We start from the raw sequence: 19,411 nt of genomic DNA, 5'->3' as shown, positions 1-19,411 counted from the left end.
CTAAATATCTAAGCCACGTCCAGCAGAAGAAAATTGCATCCTCCATCAATTTCTGTCCATTAAACTCCTCATTTGAGAAAACAATTCGCCATCTGTTTTGGACTATTCCTGGTGCCTTACAGTAAGAATGCTGTAGAAAGTGTTCCTTTGGTGATGCAGGGAACACTGTTACAACTTCTATCCATACAAGACTCTCCCACCATAAAGGCATTATTCTTTGGCAGCCAAAAAAACTGTGGGACGCTTCCTCCTCATGACTCGAACAAAATGGGCAGCATCTAGCTGCACATTCCTTCTCCTTAGGTTTGCTCTTGTTGGCAGTCTATCCCTCACCAACCTCCAAACAAAGTGTGCAACCTTGTCTGGCAGCTTTGTAATACACATTCTATTATATTTCGGGAGCAGTGGGCGTACAGCGTACCTGCTACCTTAGTAGAACGCTTGGACCTCCCATTTCCATGTTTCAGACTTTTTAGGAGACAAACACATATTCTGTTGAGACATGCACATATTTTGCAGTTAAAGTAAGGGTAGAAAATAATGCCACCAGCTTTTACAATCTGAGGATGGACTAGTTTTTGGGGCTTCATTAAGAATAAAGGCTCATTTTTTGGTCAGGGAGAGGAAAGATTCCCTTATCAACTTGGCAAAGGGATCAGATACCTCTTTTAAGCTAATGGTTTCCTTATATATCTTTTTCATCAACAGTCTTCTCTGTAAACATTTTCAGAGGGTATTATGTCCTCAGTTTTCTTCTCTCTTCCACTAACCGTATTAATAAACGATGTTTATTATTCAAATATGACTCTTCTTTTCTTCTATTGATGTCAGCAAGTCACACCAAACTATATACTGAATATTAGCATATATCTAGGGTGGAAGAAAAAGTACTGTGGATGCCAAATACTTCAAAAGTAACTAAAGAAGAACATGGAGTTCTAGAGATATATCTATAATGGCTTCAGGACTTACAGAATCAATCCCATCAAGATCAAAAAAGGCAGTTGGCCCCTTCTCATGTAGCATTGTCAAGAGACTTGTTAACAAAACAGAGCAGTACTGCCTCCTCATCCCAACTTTCTCACTTCTAAGTAAAGCAAAGATTTTGCGGATATCCTTCCCTGATATGCTATGCCCACCAATAGATTGAATTAACTGTGCAATCTGAAAGATCACGCTGTCATTATCTTCTTGAGAAAACCAATTAAGAAGAAAATCAAGCATTCCTGCTCTGACACAAGAAGCTCTATTAGAAATGGAATCTCTTAGCAGTTGCTGAAAAATGTCTAGCCCATGATGCTGCAACGACTCACTGCTCTGCCCAATCAAAAGATAACAAGCAATAAAACAGATGGCATTATTTTCTTAAAACAAACTTTAGCAAAACCACTAAAATAATCATTAAAGATAATAATTAATCAGAAAAAGCAAGGGGAAATGAATTGCAAACCTTTTGCAGTACAATCAGATATAATATTATTACATCTTCATTCTGAAATCAAAAAAGAAAAGCAGAAAAATAAGAAAACATGAAAACAAGATTTATTGAATGAAGATTTCACAGTACTAAATAAGATTTAGCATCAGGTCCGCCAGATACCACTTTCTTCAGTTTCCTGGAATAGAAAATGAAACAGTGCTAGTGGATCAAACAATTTTTGGAAGCTAGGCCTATGTACTGGCACATCACCTTTATCATAGGACTCATTTTGACATTGAATTTTCCATCAACAAGCATATCAAGCAAAGCATCTAAAAGGCTTTCACTTGAATGCCACTGGCAAAAATCCAACAGCAGACTCTGCAGCGTCTGGTATCCCTTTCCAGCAAGAGTTCTAAATGCCGCCTGCAAGAGATGATAATACAAGACGTTATTGAATTGAAAATTTGAAATGCATTGGTACAATGTAAGCAGGTACAGGAAAGAGAATATATAAAAATATGATCTAGTTGCAAAGCAAAAAGAATGACACTTTAAAGGAAAAAGCATGATTATATCATCAAAAGGCAATCAGCCTATACTCAAATTTGTATGCAACCAAAAATACAGAAAATAGAAAAAATAATGGCAGTTGATAAACCATAATTTGAGTGATATTTTATGAGTTTTCGTGTTATTTCATGTATTTTCTTGGCAGAACTCACGTTTGAACATTAGTTTTTACCTTGTAGAAATACAACCACTCAATCAAGCGAAAAAGTTGAAAAATACACAATTTCATGAAAATCTAATGTTGTTCTCACTTGATAACGGCCGTGGTACATTGACCACAACTCTGGTCAACTCCAAGAGGGTCGTGATCAGTTTGCAACGTCCCAAAACATCACAACTTCCGACAATGGTCATGGTCAACCACGAGGGCCCTCGTCATTTCACAATATCTCAAGCTTTAGCGTCAAGATTCCAATAACGATAATGGTGGATATCATTATGGTCGTAGTGGGCTTAATTAAGGAAACTATCTTTAGGAGTCTAATTATAGTAATAATCTTTGGAGATCTAATCAAAATATTTATCTATAGTACACCTAATTAAAGTAATTATCTTTAGAGATCATATTAGAATATCTATCTATAGTGTGCCTAATTAAAGTAATTATCTTTAGAGGTCATTTCAAAATATCTATCTATAGTGTAACTAAATAAAATAATTATCTTTAGGAGTCTATAAATAAGATGTTGGAGTTTGTACTTGAATACATTCAAAATTCAATAATTAGTTTACGTTTTTGAGAGGTTTTTGAGCGTTTGAGGCGTGGGCATCACCGTGAGGACAAATCGTGATCATCGTTCCTTTCCTACCGGTATGCTATGTTAATTTCTTCTAGGCTTTCTACTTTTGCTTTGGCCATGAGCGGCTAGTCTCCCTTATAGTCTGAAGATTATGATGTAACTTTCCAATTATACTCCTTCCCTTGTTCTTAATGAAATTTCTCAATGTTTTATGTTAATTAATTATCTACCTTATTGTTATTGTTAATTAACACTTGATCAATCTTAACTTAATCGAATAAACAGTGGTGATCATCCACGTGTATTTGGTGGATCTACTAGGTAGTGAATGTTTTATACCAAACTGCATGATCAAACTGTTTGAATAATCTCCAATAGATTAGTTTATCTTTAAATTAGTCATTCTGGGACTTTATTTTATCCTTTGTCTTAATTTGATATATTCATGATCATTGGAGTATCGATTTAAGGCAAAACTGTCCATTGACCCGAATCAAAGGCTTTAGGTAAATTTGAGAATTGGTAATTAACTTTGGGTAGGAATTTCCTAGGATTAGGGTTGGGGGAAAATTAGTCCTAGTGAATCATAACCCCTAGTCGCTTCAAATATCACTTCAGTTTTCTCGTTCATCTTATTTTACACGTTCTTTTAAAATTAAAATCACAAATAATTCAATCTCTTCTTAAATTACTGCAACTGTTTAGTTTAATAATTTTTACTATTTGGAAATACAACTGGTCTCTAGGGTTTGATATCTGGACTTTTAGACCACTGTTACTACTGCATAGGGTACATTTGCCCTTGTGCATACATATTTTATGCATCAGCAGTTCAAGACCTAATGTGTGGTTTTTAAAATCTGGTTTTAAAATTTTTTGAGACTAAAACTAAAAACCGATTGTTTTTAAAATTTTGGAAACTTACAACTAAAAATCACCCCAAAGCGGCCCTAAAATTTCAGCTTATCTGTCTAGCTCCTACCCAAGTAAAAACCCTTTGAATCCATAGACAAAATTTGCTCGTAATCATCTTTGGGCATAGAGAATGAAGAAAATTCCAAAAGCCATTTTGTAGTTAAAGAAAATATTTTGGGCACCAAGCTTCCATATCTTTTGTTCTTTGGGCATATCTTATTAGAGATGTAATAAACACATTCAGATGCCTTTACAGCTTCAGGAAAATTGGTTATAACATAGTTCCAGAGTCCCTTTGTCTAAGTAGAGTTTGATCCTTGTCGACCTTATATTCTTCTAAATAAAAATTGAATTTGAGTATATTAGAATGTGAATTTGGACCTAACTCAACTCCAAAAGCTAGCTCCTAGGGTGAGGGTTTCCCCCCACTTATATACTATATATTGATCTTATCTCTAGACAATGTGGGACTTGAATTTTTCTCAATATACTTCTCACACCCAGCACTTTAGGGCTTGGTGCGTGGATGACATGATGGGTGACCCATTTAATGGATCTAGGATAGACTTTGATACCATCTTAGAATATGGGTTTGGACCAAACTCAATCCCAAAAGCTAACTCATAGGGTAAAGATTATTTCCCACTTATATACTCTATATTGGCCTTATCTCTAGCCAATGTGGGACTTGAATTTTTTTCAATAAAAAGTATAGGATAAAAATGGGCAAGTGTTTTGTTCATGTCATAAGCCCATAGGCTCTTGTGTAAGGTGTGATAAAGAAATAATTTTATGCATGTGTTATAGTCCAACAACTTAAGTTTTTGCCATAATTGGTTTGCCACAATCCAAAAACAGCTAAAGGACAACAAAAGAAAGAACTTATGATACTTAGTAAGATACAATTCATAAATGTGCTTAATCGAAATGTTTTAAAAAAAAAGTAACAGCATTAGGGAAGAAACAAGGGAAAAAAACAATGAAGACATGTACCTTTGAGGTATCATTACTTGCAAGCAGACAAGTAAGTGTTTGGAGCACATTCAGAACCAATTTCTCCCCATTTGCCTCATCAAGGTTGCTGTTCAGTAATGATACAACATGCAAAAAGCATTCCCCATCTCGAAATAGAGTCTGATAGTACTGAAGCAATAAAGCATTAAAGCCAAGCCTTCAGTTAAATTGTCAAAAGCATTTGAAGACATTTAAGCAAATAGAGTAAAGAAATAAATAAATATTGGACACATACTGCTTGGTTAGCCTGGAGCATATCTCTCATTCCTACTAACAAATCAATAGATAGATCAACAAAACTTTTCTCGTGTTCTCTTAAATGAGTAAACATTTCTAAATACTTAGAGCATAACTGCAACTTTGCTTTTTTATCTTCCTCGGAAAATGGCATAATCTGACCCAAAAAAAAAAAGCCATGTTAAAACTGGTAACATAATATTCAAAAAATAATTATGACCAAGAAAAACATTTCCCCAATTACATTATAGCACAGCCAAATTCAAGCAAAAAGCGCATAAAGAATACCTTCATGAGATCAACTATGTGTCTAAGTACATCATCTCTCAAACCTTCCACCCAAAATAAATCAAACAAGTAATCAATGCATGTAAAACTATGTAATATCAAACTCCTAGTATCTTCAGCAGCTGCTATAAACTTGGCAAAGAATTCCATGCACATTTTCATGCAATTAAAACAATTTTGTGTAATCTCAGGTGAATTGCATGTATCTTGATCTTGAAGTGATACCAACGCTTCCATGCCACTATTCTCATTGGAGGGCTCCATACTTCCTGGTCTTCTAGACTCTTGTGCTTGAACACAGGCAACATGTAGAACACGAGAGACTGCATTCAACTTCTTAAAGGAAGCAATTGTTCTCCCAGGGGAAAGCTGCAAGATGTGAACCAAACTCCCCACAAGAACACGTGCAATTTCCGGATTACAAGCAGAATGTTCAAGTGCATCCAGCAAAGCAGCCAATTCTCTCTAATTAAAACAAGGTATAAATATTGTCAAATAATTTACTTCAATTATACAATGCATTCAGAAGTATCTAAAAAATTAAAAAAGAAAAAAAGATATTCAGGAAATTAAGATCATGAATAAATAACACAAGCATGCAAATGGATAATATATACACATCAGAACTCTTAGTTCAGCAAAATAATAATGTATAAAGCCAAATTAACAAGACAGGTAGTGCATAATTTAAAACAAATATCCAACATGAGTGACATAATTTTTTTTTTTGCTCAGCAAAAATAGATATATATTATTGTGAAATAGTACCAGAGGTACTAGAGATACAACTACATGAGTGACATAATAACATCTAGCTTTAGAATGCAATCACTGTATCGCTTAAAAAATTCACTGTTTTACTGTAAAATCATATCATTGGTTAGAATGTGAATTTAGACCTAACTCAACCTCGAAAGCTAGCTCATAGGATTAGGGTTATCTTGGCCTTATCTCTAGACAATGTGGGACTTGGGTTTTTCCAATACACCCCCTCACACCCAACACTTTGGGCTTGATGCATGGATAACATGGTGGGCAATCCTTTGAATGGATCTAAGATAGGCTTTAATACCATCTTAGAATGTTTGTTTGGACCTAAATCAACCCCTAAAGCTCATAGGGATAGGGTTGTCCCTCACTTATATAATTTATCTTAGCCTTATCTCTAGCCAATGTGGGACTTAGGTTTTTTCCAATATCATTTCCTCTCTACCTATTATTATGAACAAAAGGTCTAACTGAAAACAAACTCAAGAAATTTACACTTCATGTCAGAAAACCTTACTAGACAGTAGACACATGCATATATTATATCCATGAATCTCAAGTAATCCCATGACAGCCGTGTAATATTAGAGTGATGAAAAACATTAAAACAAAAAGTGCTAATTATAGACGCTAAGTCCATATTTAAGCCTCAATTTCACAGGATAGCTGATATTATCTAACTTACCTGAAAGCTGAAGTGCATAAGTTAATTTTAGCTTATGGGAGATGCTCTCTTTAGAGATAAATAATTGTAATATGTGATTGTGAATATGAATATAAATTCAAGCAAATTAGGGGATGGTAGTTCAAGTCCAGCATCAGGATAGTTGGTTGTGGGAGGGGGATCCGGGAGGGAAATACACAGTGGGAAGTGCATATCGGGCACTTAATCAGTTTATAATTGAAGAAGATGATGAGAGGGCACTCTCTATCCTCTCTGGAAACTAAAATTTCCCAGCAGGGTGTCTCATTTTGCTTGGAAATTGATTCAGGATAAATTGCCAACAAGGATGAAACTTAGAAGCTGAAACATAGTTATGGATGAAGTCTGCTGCCTGTTTTGTCTGAACCACGACAAGGATGCAGGTCATTTGTTTTTTGGATGCACCTAAGTTATGCCATTGTGGTGGGAGACCCTGTCATGGATAAATACGCTCATTGTTTTTCCAGAAAGACCAAAAGAACATTTTCTCCAACATTCTCAATGCATTCTGAATGGTATTTCTCAACATAGATGGCAGATTTGGTGGACCTCTCTGACTTGGTGCACATGAAACCATAGGAATAGGATTGTTTTCTCAGGTGACAGCTTTGATGGTCAAAAATTGATGGATGATGCTCTCTTTTTCTGCTGGTCATGGCTCAAAAATCTGGAAAAAGGATTTGGCATTCCTTGCTATTTATGGTCCAGCAACACCAGAGCTGCTTTTTTTGTATAAGGGGGATTGGTCTTTAGAATTCTTTGTAGAAGGGTACCCCAGCATAGATATAGATCTATGGTTGCTTAATATTTGCTTTCAATTGCTAATATTAGGCTACCATAGCTCAAAGTACCTCTTGTACTGATTTATTTTATTTATAATATATATATACTCTTTTGCCAATCAAAAAATAAATAAATTCAAGCAAATTAAAAAAAACAAAAAAATATGTATGCCAGAAGAGGGAAATAAAAGAACCAACCATGTTCTGTGTGTTTCCATCACTAGTTGAAGCAAATTCAACAAATGAAATTACTTGCATCTGTAGACTATTAACCCCAGTAACTTCTTCTGTATTACCAGTGCTCCTTGAAGCAGATGATATTTCAGACTTCTCAGTGTCTGCAAATATCTGTCCAGCAGATTCATCTGAACCTGATTCGAAATAAAAGAAATTTTCTGAAAATATAAGATCCCATATTCCCTCTTCGTGAAAAATTTCAAGTGACATGGGAGAAGAAGAAAGAAGGTTTCTAAATGCATTAAGAACTGTGTTCTGTAGAGTTGAGACAAAGACCCTGCAACATGGAAAGAAAAACAACATATCAAAAATTAGTTCAATAAGCGAAGGTCCTACTTGAGAACCTTATTAAAAGAAATACTTTGCAATACTGTTTTTGATAGTTTATCACAAGGAAAGACATTGCAAGGCAATGGTAAATTTCACCTTAAATAGCTTGGCAACTCATTCTGACTTGAGCAAGTTTTGATGCAAGGAAATATTGTAAATAAAACCCTCATGACCCATTTGATTGACAGTTCATAATACGCTGAGGAAATAGGCAATGCAAGTCGACCAGAAGATACTTGAACATGAAGAGATTTTGAACCCTCAGGAACTAACAGAAATGAACAGAGACCTCTGCTCAACATAACAACATAATTATTCCAAAAATCAGAAAAAGAAGCACGTGATGGAAGGCCAGCAGAAACCACCACTGGATCAGGTTTTGAGCAATTCTGATTTTCTTGAATGTCAAGACCAGGCATACCAACAGCATCCTGTCCAGCAAAATCCTTCTCCCATCCCAAATCTTGAAGCAGAAATGCCGGTGAACAAAAACTATTTGCAAATTTATGCACCCTACCATTTTCACAAAGAAATTGCAAGTTGTTCACATTCCCAAAGCTGTATCAATGTCAAGGTCTCAAGCATCAATAACTTTTACACTAAATTTGAATGAGATTCAAGTAGCAATCAATCAAAAAAAAATAACTCAAGTTAAATGCAAAAAAGGACAACATTGTCCTAACTGCCACAGGAATAAAAATTCAGAGAGGAATACCTAAGAATGACGAGCAAATACATCTCTAGTAAATACACACATGAAATGTTTCAGAATGTCAATAGGCAATGATGTTGATGCAGAAAAAAAATTGTTTTATGTTTTCAATTTTTTTATAATTAGCATAAAACAGTTCACATCAAAGAACTCATCAAAATGACCATGTTCACTGAATGAAAAGTGGAATCTTCTGAAATTCACAACATGAGCAAATTATGAAGGATACACAGCCTCCCTCAAAACTTCCATAGCAAGAATACGAAGATGAAAATTTTTTTGCAATGGTTTATCATCCCTGCAAAAAACAAGCAGACCAATTTATCAGGGAATGCAAGACAGGCTGTATAATATAACAATGTAGATAACATAGTACTCTCTGGTAGAGAAACAAATAGGAGAAATACCAAATATATCCTACATTAGACAAGACTAGTAGAGGAGAAAACAAGTACATTTTAATCCCAAATATTTGTAAAACAGACAGCAAACTCAAATTATGATGAATGAAATAAGGAGATTCACCAACATCAAGCTAGTCATGAAATTATTTTCCACAAACTCAAACTTCAAGTCATTCATTGATCCCTCAAAAAAGAAAAATGCAGATACAACAAGCTTAAAAGAATCATCATATCCTGCCCCTAAATCAAATATAGAATAATTGGCTAGAGATACACCCAACAATACCTGAATCCATCAGCCAAAATAAAATTGCTGTAAGTTTTTGCATAATTTGATGGAAATCCAAGACCATCCAGTAGCACTTCCAGCCCTCCAATACTTTTAAAATGATTCTGACCCCGGGAATTTGCAGATAAGGCCAAAGAAAGGATTTTCAAGCACAAATAGTGAAGTGAATCATCCATCAACAGTTCTTTCAAGCTAAATCTTCTAATGACACGTAAGAGCTCTGAAAAAATTAAGTTTGGTGAATAGAAAATGGATGATAATTGAACAAAAGATATAAAATAAGTTTAAACTAAGCAGTATGGATATAAACATCACATTTTTTTTTTTTTGCTCAGCAAAAGTAAATATGTATTTTATATATAAGAGTACCAGAGGTACTATAGGTACAGGTATAGTTTAAACACATAGCTGGTTCGAAAGTTGAAATTAACATTTAAATATTATGGACCAGCCACACCCCATATAAACATCACATGAAATTCAATAAACACGGGGTTGGCCAAAGAAAGGAGTGGTAGTAGAGCTATTTAACAAAGGATTGTTGTGATGCAAAATTAATGCTAAGGAGAATGTAAAGCTCAACCTCTCAACTTAAGGAGACCCAAATCATTTTCATTAATTTTTCATATGAAAGAAGAAATTTATATAGACAAAAAAAATGAATTCTAAAAGGATGACAAGGAATCTTCCTAAACGAAAATCAAAACAGAAAACAACAAAGAAAAATCAATGAAACAGTGCTTCCTAATCCCTTAACATATGTGCTACTGAAAACCCATTAAATGGCACGTGTTTTACACCAGTCTTAGTGAATTGCCAAAGAAGCCTCCTTAAATATCCCTCAACATGAAAAATAATAATCAAGAATTTGTCCAGAGACATCAGAAACAGCCAATATTTGCCAAAATGCTAAATAATGGGTGATATACAGAGACCATAGCAACCAAAACAATGAAGAACAGGTGAAGAACAGATTCAGAGCAAGCATCAGAGGGAAAACTTAAATAAGTAAAAGAAGTAATATAGAAGTGATAGTCATAATTATAAGCAGCAGCAGTAGTGTAGAAATCTGAAAAGTGAATGCATTCAACCAACATATAATTTCTCTATGTCAACCACTACCATAATTTAGAAAACATAATTTCATAGTAACAAGCATTGATTGATTATTGTGGGACCAATCATCCTAAAAACTTAATCTAGTGTAAAAATAATGACAAAGCAAAAACCAGACCTTACCTTGTGCTGAAACTTATTTTACTAAGAATAGGTAAGATGGAGACCAAACTCTAAACCACTTAAGCAACTAGGCTCTGTCAAAAAACTAGTTTTTTGTATGATGAAAGTCCATAAATTTATTCTTTAATTATGCCCCTATATGTCCCCCCTTACAAATATCCTTCAGTAATTATGGAGACAAAGGTTTCAATACATCTTATAACCATTGGTCTACCAATCTTATGGAGGCCTTTGGTTAATCGATATCTGTATTGATGTCCTTTGTGATGGGCTCTGTTGGGGTTTTGTTATTTCTGTTTTTGGAAGGTGGCACCTAGTGCCTTGTAATTGCTTTCTTCAGTACCTCTGGTACTGTTTACTTTATTAATAATATCCTAATTTTGCCTTCCAAAAAAAAAATCCTTCAGTAATGAAGGGTAGATATAAACCTAGATTGGTTCCTAAATTAAGCTGAAATTTAGTTTAATTACAAGAATGAAGAAAGAGAACTTAATACAATCTCAAGAACCAATTTAACCTAGAAGTCCAAGGTATTTAGAAGAACGCCAATAAATGTTTTATCTTTTAGGATCCATTTGATTCATTAAAAAACATGGTACTGGACGGAACAATGATATTTGTTCTACGTTTGTTTTGAAAAAGGATCTTGGGACAGCACAAATAAATAAACATGAACAGGACAAAAATTTCAAAGTTTGTTACTTAAAAAATCATGAGACAACTTTTTGTTCCTAGTACAAAGTATTAAAAAGATATGCATACCTCCACCCCTCTCATATCCCTCACCCACCTATCCCTCACCCTACTCTCGTTCTCTTCTCTCTCTTTTTAACAACTGTATCAAATAAGAAACAGAAACACTCAAGCTTTTGTTTTCGTGTTTCTCCGTGATTTGAAGAATCGGAATTCGGAAGAGCTGTGCCGCTTTCCACCATTGACATCTTTCTCTACCAATAGCGTGAAACAATAATTGAAGCCCTACCAAATTTTCAATTGCATGGAGTTTTTTCATGCCAACTGCAGAAATTTAGTCCGTAATTTGAAGGATTAAATATTCAATTGAATGGAGTTTTTTCAGTTGCAAAAAATTGTACCAATTTCCTCAATTGAATTGAAGCACTACTACGTACAATTGATTTTCTTAAATCTCAGCCAATTGATTCTCTTACTTCTTAAATCTCAGCCCTGTTCACGCTTTAAAAAATCTTCAATTGAATTGAAGCCCTTCCTAACAGCTCACGTAATTGCATAAGATGAGTGAGTTGAATCATTGAATCCAAACACTAATGATTTATATTATTTTTTTAATATATAATATAGGAGTATATTTACTCGATAGAGTCTTTTCTTTTCTTAGCTACTGTGTAGGCTTAACAATAGTTCTCAGTGCTTTCATAGTTAGTTAGTTAACTGACTAGAGTCAGTTGACAGTTACAACTGTGTAACTGCCTATATAGACTGAGGTGTAACTTTTTCTCATTTGGGTTGAATATCACAATCTTTCTCCTCAATTCTGTTAGTGTTTTCTCTCTCCTTGAGATTCGTTTAAATAATAACAATAATAATATGAATTATATTAAAAAAAATTGACAAATTAAAATAATTAACATTAAAAAGGTCATTTCAGTAATTTTATAATATTTTGTTTGTGCTGTCCACTGGCTATCAAATAATGCACAGATGAAAAAATTGTCCTGTAACTCAAGTGTTTGTTTTGTGTTGTTCTTCTTGTACTGTACTCTAGACTGTATCAAACGCACCCTTAATTAACTTATCTTCACATTCAAGTAGGAAACAAGGTAGGTCCAAGTCACTTCTTTCTTTTTTCTGGAAAAAAAAAATAGGGGGCCCAGGAGGCATTTCAGGTTACACAACTCTAGGTCCCTGTACAGTAGTTCCATTAAATTTTGAAAAGGTCCCTAAAGTTCAGAATTTTTTACAAAAACATTTAAATAGGACCCTAAAAGATTTTACTTAGAACCTAACTAATTATGAAATTTCATAGTTAGTCGTGGATACCTGTAACAGTAACACAGCTGCAGAATGGCAAACATATAATGAAGTCTAAATGGTCGTCAACCCACATGACTACTTAAAAATTTTATAGGGGCCCAAATAAAAACTTTTTAAAGCTATAGGAACCTATTTTTAAGTTAGTGAAACTATAGCAACCTAAGGATCAATTTTTTTAGCCAGCATTTAATAATATATTAACTGAATTAATTATACCCCTTCATGCATCTGTATTTACCTAGTGAACATATTTTTGCCAAATTAGAAAATCATTTAACAACAAATGACTAATAACCTCAAAATATATAATGATAACAGATGCCTACCTTACCTACTAACCAATTTAGGCCACCAGCTTCCATCACAGAAACAATTGCTTTCTGACGCCAATGTAACCTAGCTTCAGTAGACAAAACCTTTGAACTATTTGAAGAGATGATTGGAGCATCAGCATGTGAAATAAAGCCTACAAGACTGCAGAATAACTCATCCTTTTTGTCTATATTTGAACCCAAATCAATGAAAATATAAATTATTGATACAACATATGTAAGAATTTGTTGGAGCAGCTTGATTTTCTCAACAGCAAAGTCGGACAAACTTTCATCAGCAGAAAGGGCACCACTTATGGTTTTAAGTTGGACCACGGCCCCTATGACAAATTGAACACAAAAAAAAACAGTTCCGTTATTTTCCCATCATGAAGGACTCATATTAGGAAACTACAAAAGGCAACTACTTAAAGCATCAAAGGTAAATTTCCAAAACATAAGCTTATAATTCATATGAAGAGTGGAAAGTAAGATTTGGAAATAAAATCCTGTCAAAATTCAGGAATTGATTTCATATTTTGTTCATAAACAAAAGCCAGCTAGAACAAAATGCATAGCAGTATATCCTTTAAAGTGAGACTGAAACAAAAATAAGCAACAATGAGCATTTGTTAAGCTATAACAGCGAAACGCATAGGTCTAAAGTCTTTGGCAACATTAGTGAATACTAAAGGATTATAAAGAAACAATATGCAGACCATAATACTAAAGGATAGCGTCTTTAATGATTTATGGGAACTCTAAATTCCAACTAAAGCCTCTTTCTTTGCTTGGAGATTAATTCGGTACAGATTGCCTACAAATACCGATTTACGTCAGGGAGAAATGTGGAAATCAATGACAGTATGTGTCCATTCTGCAGGAATTTTGAAGAGGATGCAGCACATCTATTCTTTTCCTGTGATAAGGTCATGCCGCTATGGTGGGAATTGATGTCTTGGATAAATATCGTGGGAGCTTTCCTGCAAACTCCAAGGCACCATTTCCTCCTGCTGGCTTTCGGGTACCAGGATGCAGCGCTGACTAGGAGCATTTGGCACCATAGGAATAGGATTGTCTTCTCAAATGAAAATTTCAGTGCCAACAAATTGATGCAGGATGCTATATTTATTTGCTGGACATGGCTTAGAAACCTGGAAAAAGGATTTGACTTACCTTTCCATTACTGGTCCAGTAATATCAGGGATGGTTTTTGTAATAAGGGGGGGAGTATTCTATAGATACTGGGTAGTTATATACCAAGCTTACAGTCAGATGTATGGTAGCCTAACTCTTGTTAATTAGCTTGTATTAAGATACCATATTTCTGCATATCTTGGTGCTGATTTGTATTTTGAACAGTACCTCTTGTACTTCTGGTTATATCTAATATAATGGTATTTTTGCAGATCAAAAAAATAAATAAATAACATAAGATAAAACATATTACAGTTTTCAGCAAACATCATCCACAGAAGCAATCAATATCAGGAACAAAAGAAGAAAATCATTAGTCAAATAGTATTGATTATACCTTTCATTAAGGCTGTAAGTTTTTGAATTCCACCATAGTATCCAAAAACTCTGCAATTATATAATGAACGAGTGATAATTTTCAGCGCATCCAAAATAAAAAATCCTTCAGAAGTAATGAACAATTTTGCAGCAGCCCCAGATAAATCTGTTGACGATTGCCCCATGCTGGTGTTGACTGAAAAGAAGGGAAAACATAAATTACTGTAATTACATGTAACTGATGTAAGCAATGACAGTTTTGGTACAAGTGACCAAAATTACCATTTCTATATTGTTAGGTTAAACATCTTGTATTCTGAGAAAAAGTCTGACTCATTTTAGAACACAACAAATGAAAATTTAGAAGTAAATGAAACAGTTGATACCAATAGAAGAATTTTGAATAAGTATATGTACTCCCTTCTTGCATCTGTTTCACATATAGATGGTCCCTATCTCCAATTTTAATTGCATCCATAAACTTATTTGGACTTCCTTGTAGTAGAAGTTACTTAACACTTAAGAGGAAAGAAGGTGACGATAATAATGATGATGGAAATGATTTGCAACTTACACTCAGTAACTAGTGAGCTTAACTGTGTGACCTCTTCAATTAATACCCGAATGACTTCAACAGGATGTCCAGCTGAACAACCAACAACCACATCATCGGCAGATGATAAACTCTCAACAGAAGTAGACTCTAATAATATGCCCAAATTCACAGGTTCCCAATCCTTGTAGGCAATTACAAATTGCTTGATGAAAACATGAAGCAGCCTCCTTTTCTCCACCTACAACATCAAGGTCACTATCTTATATTAAGCAAATTTACTAAATAGACAACTACTTTTGTGAGGGAAAGATATTAAGCAATGCATTTAGCATCATTCTGAACAAATGCAGAAACACAAGCTAAGAAAGCATGTTAATTAATTCATATACCCAACATTGTACCACATTTCTCAACAGCAACAATAATATATCCAGCAGCTAGGGGCGACATCAGATGAAGGTTGGGAATGGCAGTTCCAGTGGAGGAGATTCTTTTTGGAGGGTGAAATAGACATAGCTGCAAAATTTATGGAGGATATAGAAAGTCTAAAAGACAAGTGCAGCGACAAGACACTTGGATTTGAGAGGGAGATACAAGTGGGAGCTATACAGTGGGGAATGCTTACATGCTGCTCGATAGATATTCATCAGATGAGAATCAGGATGGAGCGTTTACTGCCCTATGGAAGCTAAAAATCCCAAGTACAGCCTCACACTTTGCTTGGAGACTGATCCGGGACAGACTGCCAACAAAGGACTTAAGGAGAAGGAATGTGGAAATCAACGATGTCTGCTGCCCATTCTGCAGAATTTACGAGGAGAATGCATCTCACCTATTTTTCAGTTGTGTTAAATCTTGCCACTATGGTGGGAATCACTGTCTTGGTTAAACATAGTGGGTGTATTCCTGGACATTTCAAGAGACCATTTCCTTCAACACTCCTACTGCAATCTTAATGGTATCAGATTACAACGATGGCAGACTTGGTGGATCTCTCTGACCTGGTGTATATGGCATCATAGGCATAGGATTGTCTTTTCAAACGAAAGCTTAAATGGTCACAAATTGATGGAGGATGTGTTATTCTTCTGCTGGACCTGGCTTAAAAATATGGAAAAAGGATTTGACATTCTGTTCCACTCCTGGTCTAGCAACATCAGGGCTGGGTTTTGTGTTCACGGGGGGATTAGTTCATAGATATTTTGTGGTTGGGTGCCTAGCTTACAGACAGATCTATGGTTGCCTAATTCTAGCTTTATAGCCTGTATTAGGACACCATAGCTCTGCATATATCATTGCTAGGATGTATATACAACAGTACCACTTGTACTGAGTTTACTACTATATATAATATAATCATACTTTTGCTGATCAAAAAAAATAATAATGCACCTACAGACAACATATCTACATGACTTAAATGCACATATGTAATTCTCAATAAATAGTTCATATGAAGCTCATCAAGCTTCAGAAAATTAAATATCCAATAAGTATAAATCCAACCGTACCTTATCATCAACTTTCTCATGTCGCTCCCAAAGAGTATTTGCAATTGCCTCATCGCCAACATCACTGGAAATAGTTAAAAATTAAACTAAACGCAAGTATAAGAAAAAGGGATAGTAAGTAACAACTATTAACACAAATGATTTTGTGACTTGTTCTCTGGTAAAATCCCGCTTTTAATTCCTCACTCAATCCCTCTTTTAATTTGCTATAATTTGGTGCAGAAATCTAGAGCAAAATGCACACATCTTTAAGGGTGTCACCTTGCCCAAAAACTTGCTTTGGGATAGGTTTTGTAGTGCTAGGCTTCTCTGGTGTTCTGAAAAGTTTGTTTCAAGAGACCAGACAATGCTGATGACATGCAAAGGGATTGGACAGCCTCACTGCATTCCTAGTTCCTTTGTAATTTGTGTCTTGTTTTGTTTTGTTTTCCCTTATAATCTTCTAGTTCTTAATGACCTTATTGTCACCAACCCAAATTGCACTTTCAGCCCTTAACTATACATTTTTATCTATACCACCACCACCCATAAAAAAATATCATATAAAACTTCAGACAATGTTTGCCAACTCTACATAGTCATGTACCCATTAAATAAACAAAAAAATTAAATAAATGCCATCATATCTTGAACTTAGGAAATATACATTTGCATAAAAAGTAATTCACATGTCTTAACAGCTTACAGCATCTAACAACATTCTCTTCTATGACCACCAGCAACAGATGTTACACCGATATAGTTCACCATAGATATCAAAAATGTTGAAGGCTTATATATATAAGCACTCTTTCGAATTTGAAAGCTCTAACATGGAAGGCATTTCAGAAATAATAGCATGAAAAATAAGGCATGTTTCATCAGTGTCATCCCAAACAGATCATATGCCATACAAGGAAAGGATTCAAGCAAGTCCAAAAAGGACGAGATAACCAAGGGTAGTATTGTTCCATAAGACAATAATCACCCCATTCTTTGATACAAACTCAACAAGATTTAAACATTAAATTTATCATTTATTCTCATAAAGCAGTAACAAAATAATAATCTTAATAAAGCAATGTGTCTGTCCTCATTGTGGGTAGAGGACAAAGGTTCCATAAAAATAATTACACTTAATTTATTATTTAACAACCATACACTCCCAATCTCAAGAGGGATGACACCTACAAGCCCACCACTGCTAATGGCAATACCTATTAGTAAAATATGATATTAATAGCCCCCAAGAATTTGTCTAACATAATTTATTCTTTATGCACCAGAACATTAAATGAAACATTAGATATATGATAAAACTCCCTTTCCTAAAACTCTACTCAATTATGGAAGAAGGCTGGCAGTAGCAGCCATAAAAACTTGCTAAACACTCTGAGGACACTAGATGATAACTTGTGCTTCTTCCATACATGTGAAATAACATACTTTTCACATCACCACAACTCAAAAAAAGATATTAACACAAATATGGAGCTTTATTATTTGAGTCCATAATAAAAACCGTTTGAAAAAAAAGTGTATGTTACCTAAAGCGAATCCTGGGCCCAGGAGGAGAGTACTTTTGAGCTTGTAAACTAGAAGATTCGCCAGTATGCCCAGCAGAAGTTCTTCTGATGAGGTCAGCAACACCCTTAACGATATTCATCCTTCCTCACCAAAATCAGCTCAGCGTTGAGAGTTCACGAACCAATCAACAGTTCCACCCATCACAATCGTGAAATTAACTTTCTAGCTAAAGCAAACCAATCACCACTGGTAAGATTACACAATCAAGTTGAGTGTTGCACAATGATTACCGATGACAAAAAAAAAGGTGAAAACCACTTACTCAACAAAAAGAACTTTAGAAAAACACCAGAAATTCCACACACTAACTTCAACCGTCCCTGTTTCAGCTCACTAATCAGACATAAAATTAAAAGGATTAAATTAGCTCCGACGAAGATCATTCGACTCACTAATTAACACTGGATTGTGAGCATTTCAATAATCTAGAGAATTCAATGTAAAAGACACACGCCATTCTCGAAAACAGAAAATATTCAATTAAACATCGAAAATAAAATCGAGACGGAGTATATATACCTGAATAGCGTGAAGAATCAAGAGTTCTAGGGTTTGCGAATTGAGATCGGAAATAGCGATTGTGGGAGCTTCAATATAAACCCCGCTTTTTTTCTGTTCGGAGGAGCTACTATAATAGCGTCGGTAATGAAATTGTCATCGTTGAGAGAATATGATTATGATTATATGATATGATGAAGGAATGCGTGAGAAAGAGGAAAGCACTAAATTACTCGTTTAATTTCCACGTTGCCCTTCTTCTGGTTTTTTTTTTTTTTTCTTTTCCATCTTCTTTTCATTTTCCATCCATGTAAGAATGTACGTAGAAATAAATTAATTATTAATTAATTAAATGAACACCTACTCACCCTTAGGTAAAGATTCTCCAATCCACTCCGGATCTAAGAAAATTTTACAAGAAAATAAATTATGGATTTTCTCATATGATTTCACACTTATAAATATAGAATTTTTATATTATTGTGTCAATCCTACAAGTAAGGATGAAAACGAATCAAGTTAAATCAAATTTTACTTATAAATTTTATATTACTTGTCATGAGGCTATTTTATAGGTTTAGGCTCAATCTTTATGTAAATTTGAAATATAGAGGTGTGTTTGATATTAAGAAGTGTAAAAAAAAAAAAATCAAGCTAGAAAATTTCATTAAAAATAGTAAGGTAATTTTAAACCATAAAATATAACTAAAACTCGACTACAAACATTGCATGTGATAAGTTATTAGAATCTTTTAAACCCTCACAAAAAAAAAAAAAACAATCATTATTC

The 19,411-nt window shown here is 34.5% G+C and overlaps 1 protein-coding gene across 5 annotated transcripts in view; it reads right to left on the bottom strand.

The window, feature by feature from the left end:
• The window catches only part of LOC100801573 (BEACH domain-containing protein B), a 43,368-nt gene extending 24,467 nt beyond the window's left edge, over positions 1 to 18,901 (bottom strand). The window contains exons 1-17 of one of the 5 annotated variants that reach the window (XM_041016371.1): positions 18,643 to 18,901; positions 18,386 to 18,456; positions 18,084 to 18,309; positions 16,558 to 16,621; positions 15,065 to 15,284; positions 14,510 to 14,686; positions 12,996 to 13,316; positions 9,410 to 9,632; positions 8,949 to 9,017; positions 8,104 to 8,565; positions 7,639 to 7,954; positions 5,188 to 5,652; positions 4,898 to 5,056; positions 4,642 to 4,791; positions 1,691 to 1,846; positions 1,451 to 1,492; positions 973 to 1,317 (exon numbers count right to left, since the gene is read on the bottom strand). In XM_041016371.1, the coding sequence (XP_040872305.1) occupies positions 973 to 1,317; positions 1,451 to 1,492; positions 1,691 to 1,846; positions 4,642 to 4,791; positions 4,898 to 5,056; positions 5,188 to 5,652; positions 7,639 to 7,954; positions 8,104 to 8,565; positions 8,949 to 9,017; positions 9,410 to 9,632; positions 12,996 to 13,316; positions 14,510 to 14,686; positions 15,065 to 15,284; positions 16,558 to 16,621; positions 18,084 to 18,202 (3,288 nt within the window). In that variant the 5' untranslated portion in view covers positions 18,203 to 18,309; positions 18,386 to 18,456; positions 18,643 to 18,901. Of the gene's footprint in view, positions 1 to 972; positions 1,318 to 1,450; positions 1,493 to 1,690; positions 1,847 to 4,641; positions 4,792 to 4,897; positions 5,057 to 5,187; positions 5,653 to 7,638; positions 7,955 to 8,103; positions 8,566 to 8,948; positions 9,018 to 9,409; positions 9,633 to 12,990; positions 13,317 to 14,509; positions 14,687 to 15,064; positions 15,285 to 16,557; positions 16,622 to 18,083; positions 18,310 to 18,385; positions 18,457 to 18,642 lie in introns of those variants that run through there. The other 4 variants (XM_041016369.1, XM_041016370.1, XM_014776301.3 and 1 more) reach the window with 4 other exon arrangements.
• Positions 18,902 to 19,411: the final 510 nt, after the last annotated feature.

The sequence above is a fragment of the Glycine max genome, chromosome 6 (genome assembly GCF_000004515.6).
Source record: "Glycine max cultivar Williams 82 chromosome 6, Glycine_max_v4.0, whole genome shotgun sequence".
Taxonomy (NCBI): Eukaryota; Viridiplantae; Streptophyta; class Magnoliopsida; order Fabales; family Fabaceae; genus Glycine; species Glycine max.
Note: the sequence above shows the minus strand (reverse complement) of the source record. Positions and strands in the feature narration are given on the sequence as shown.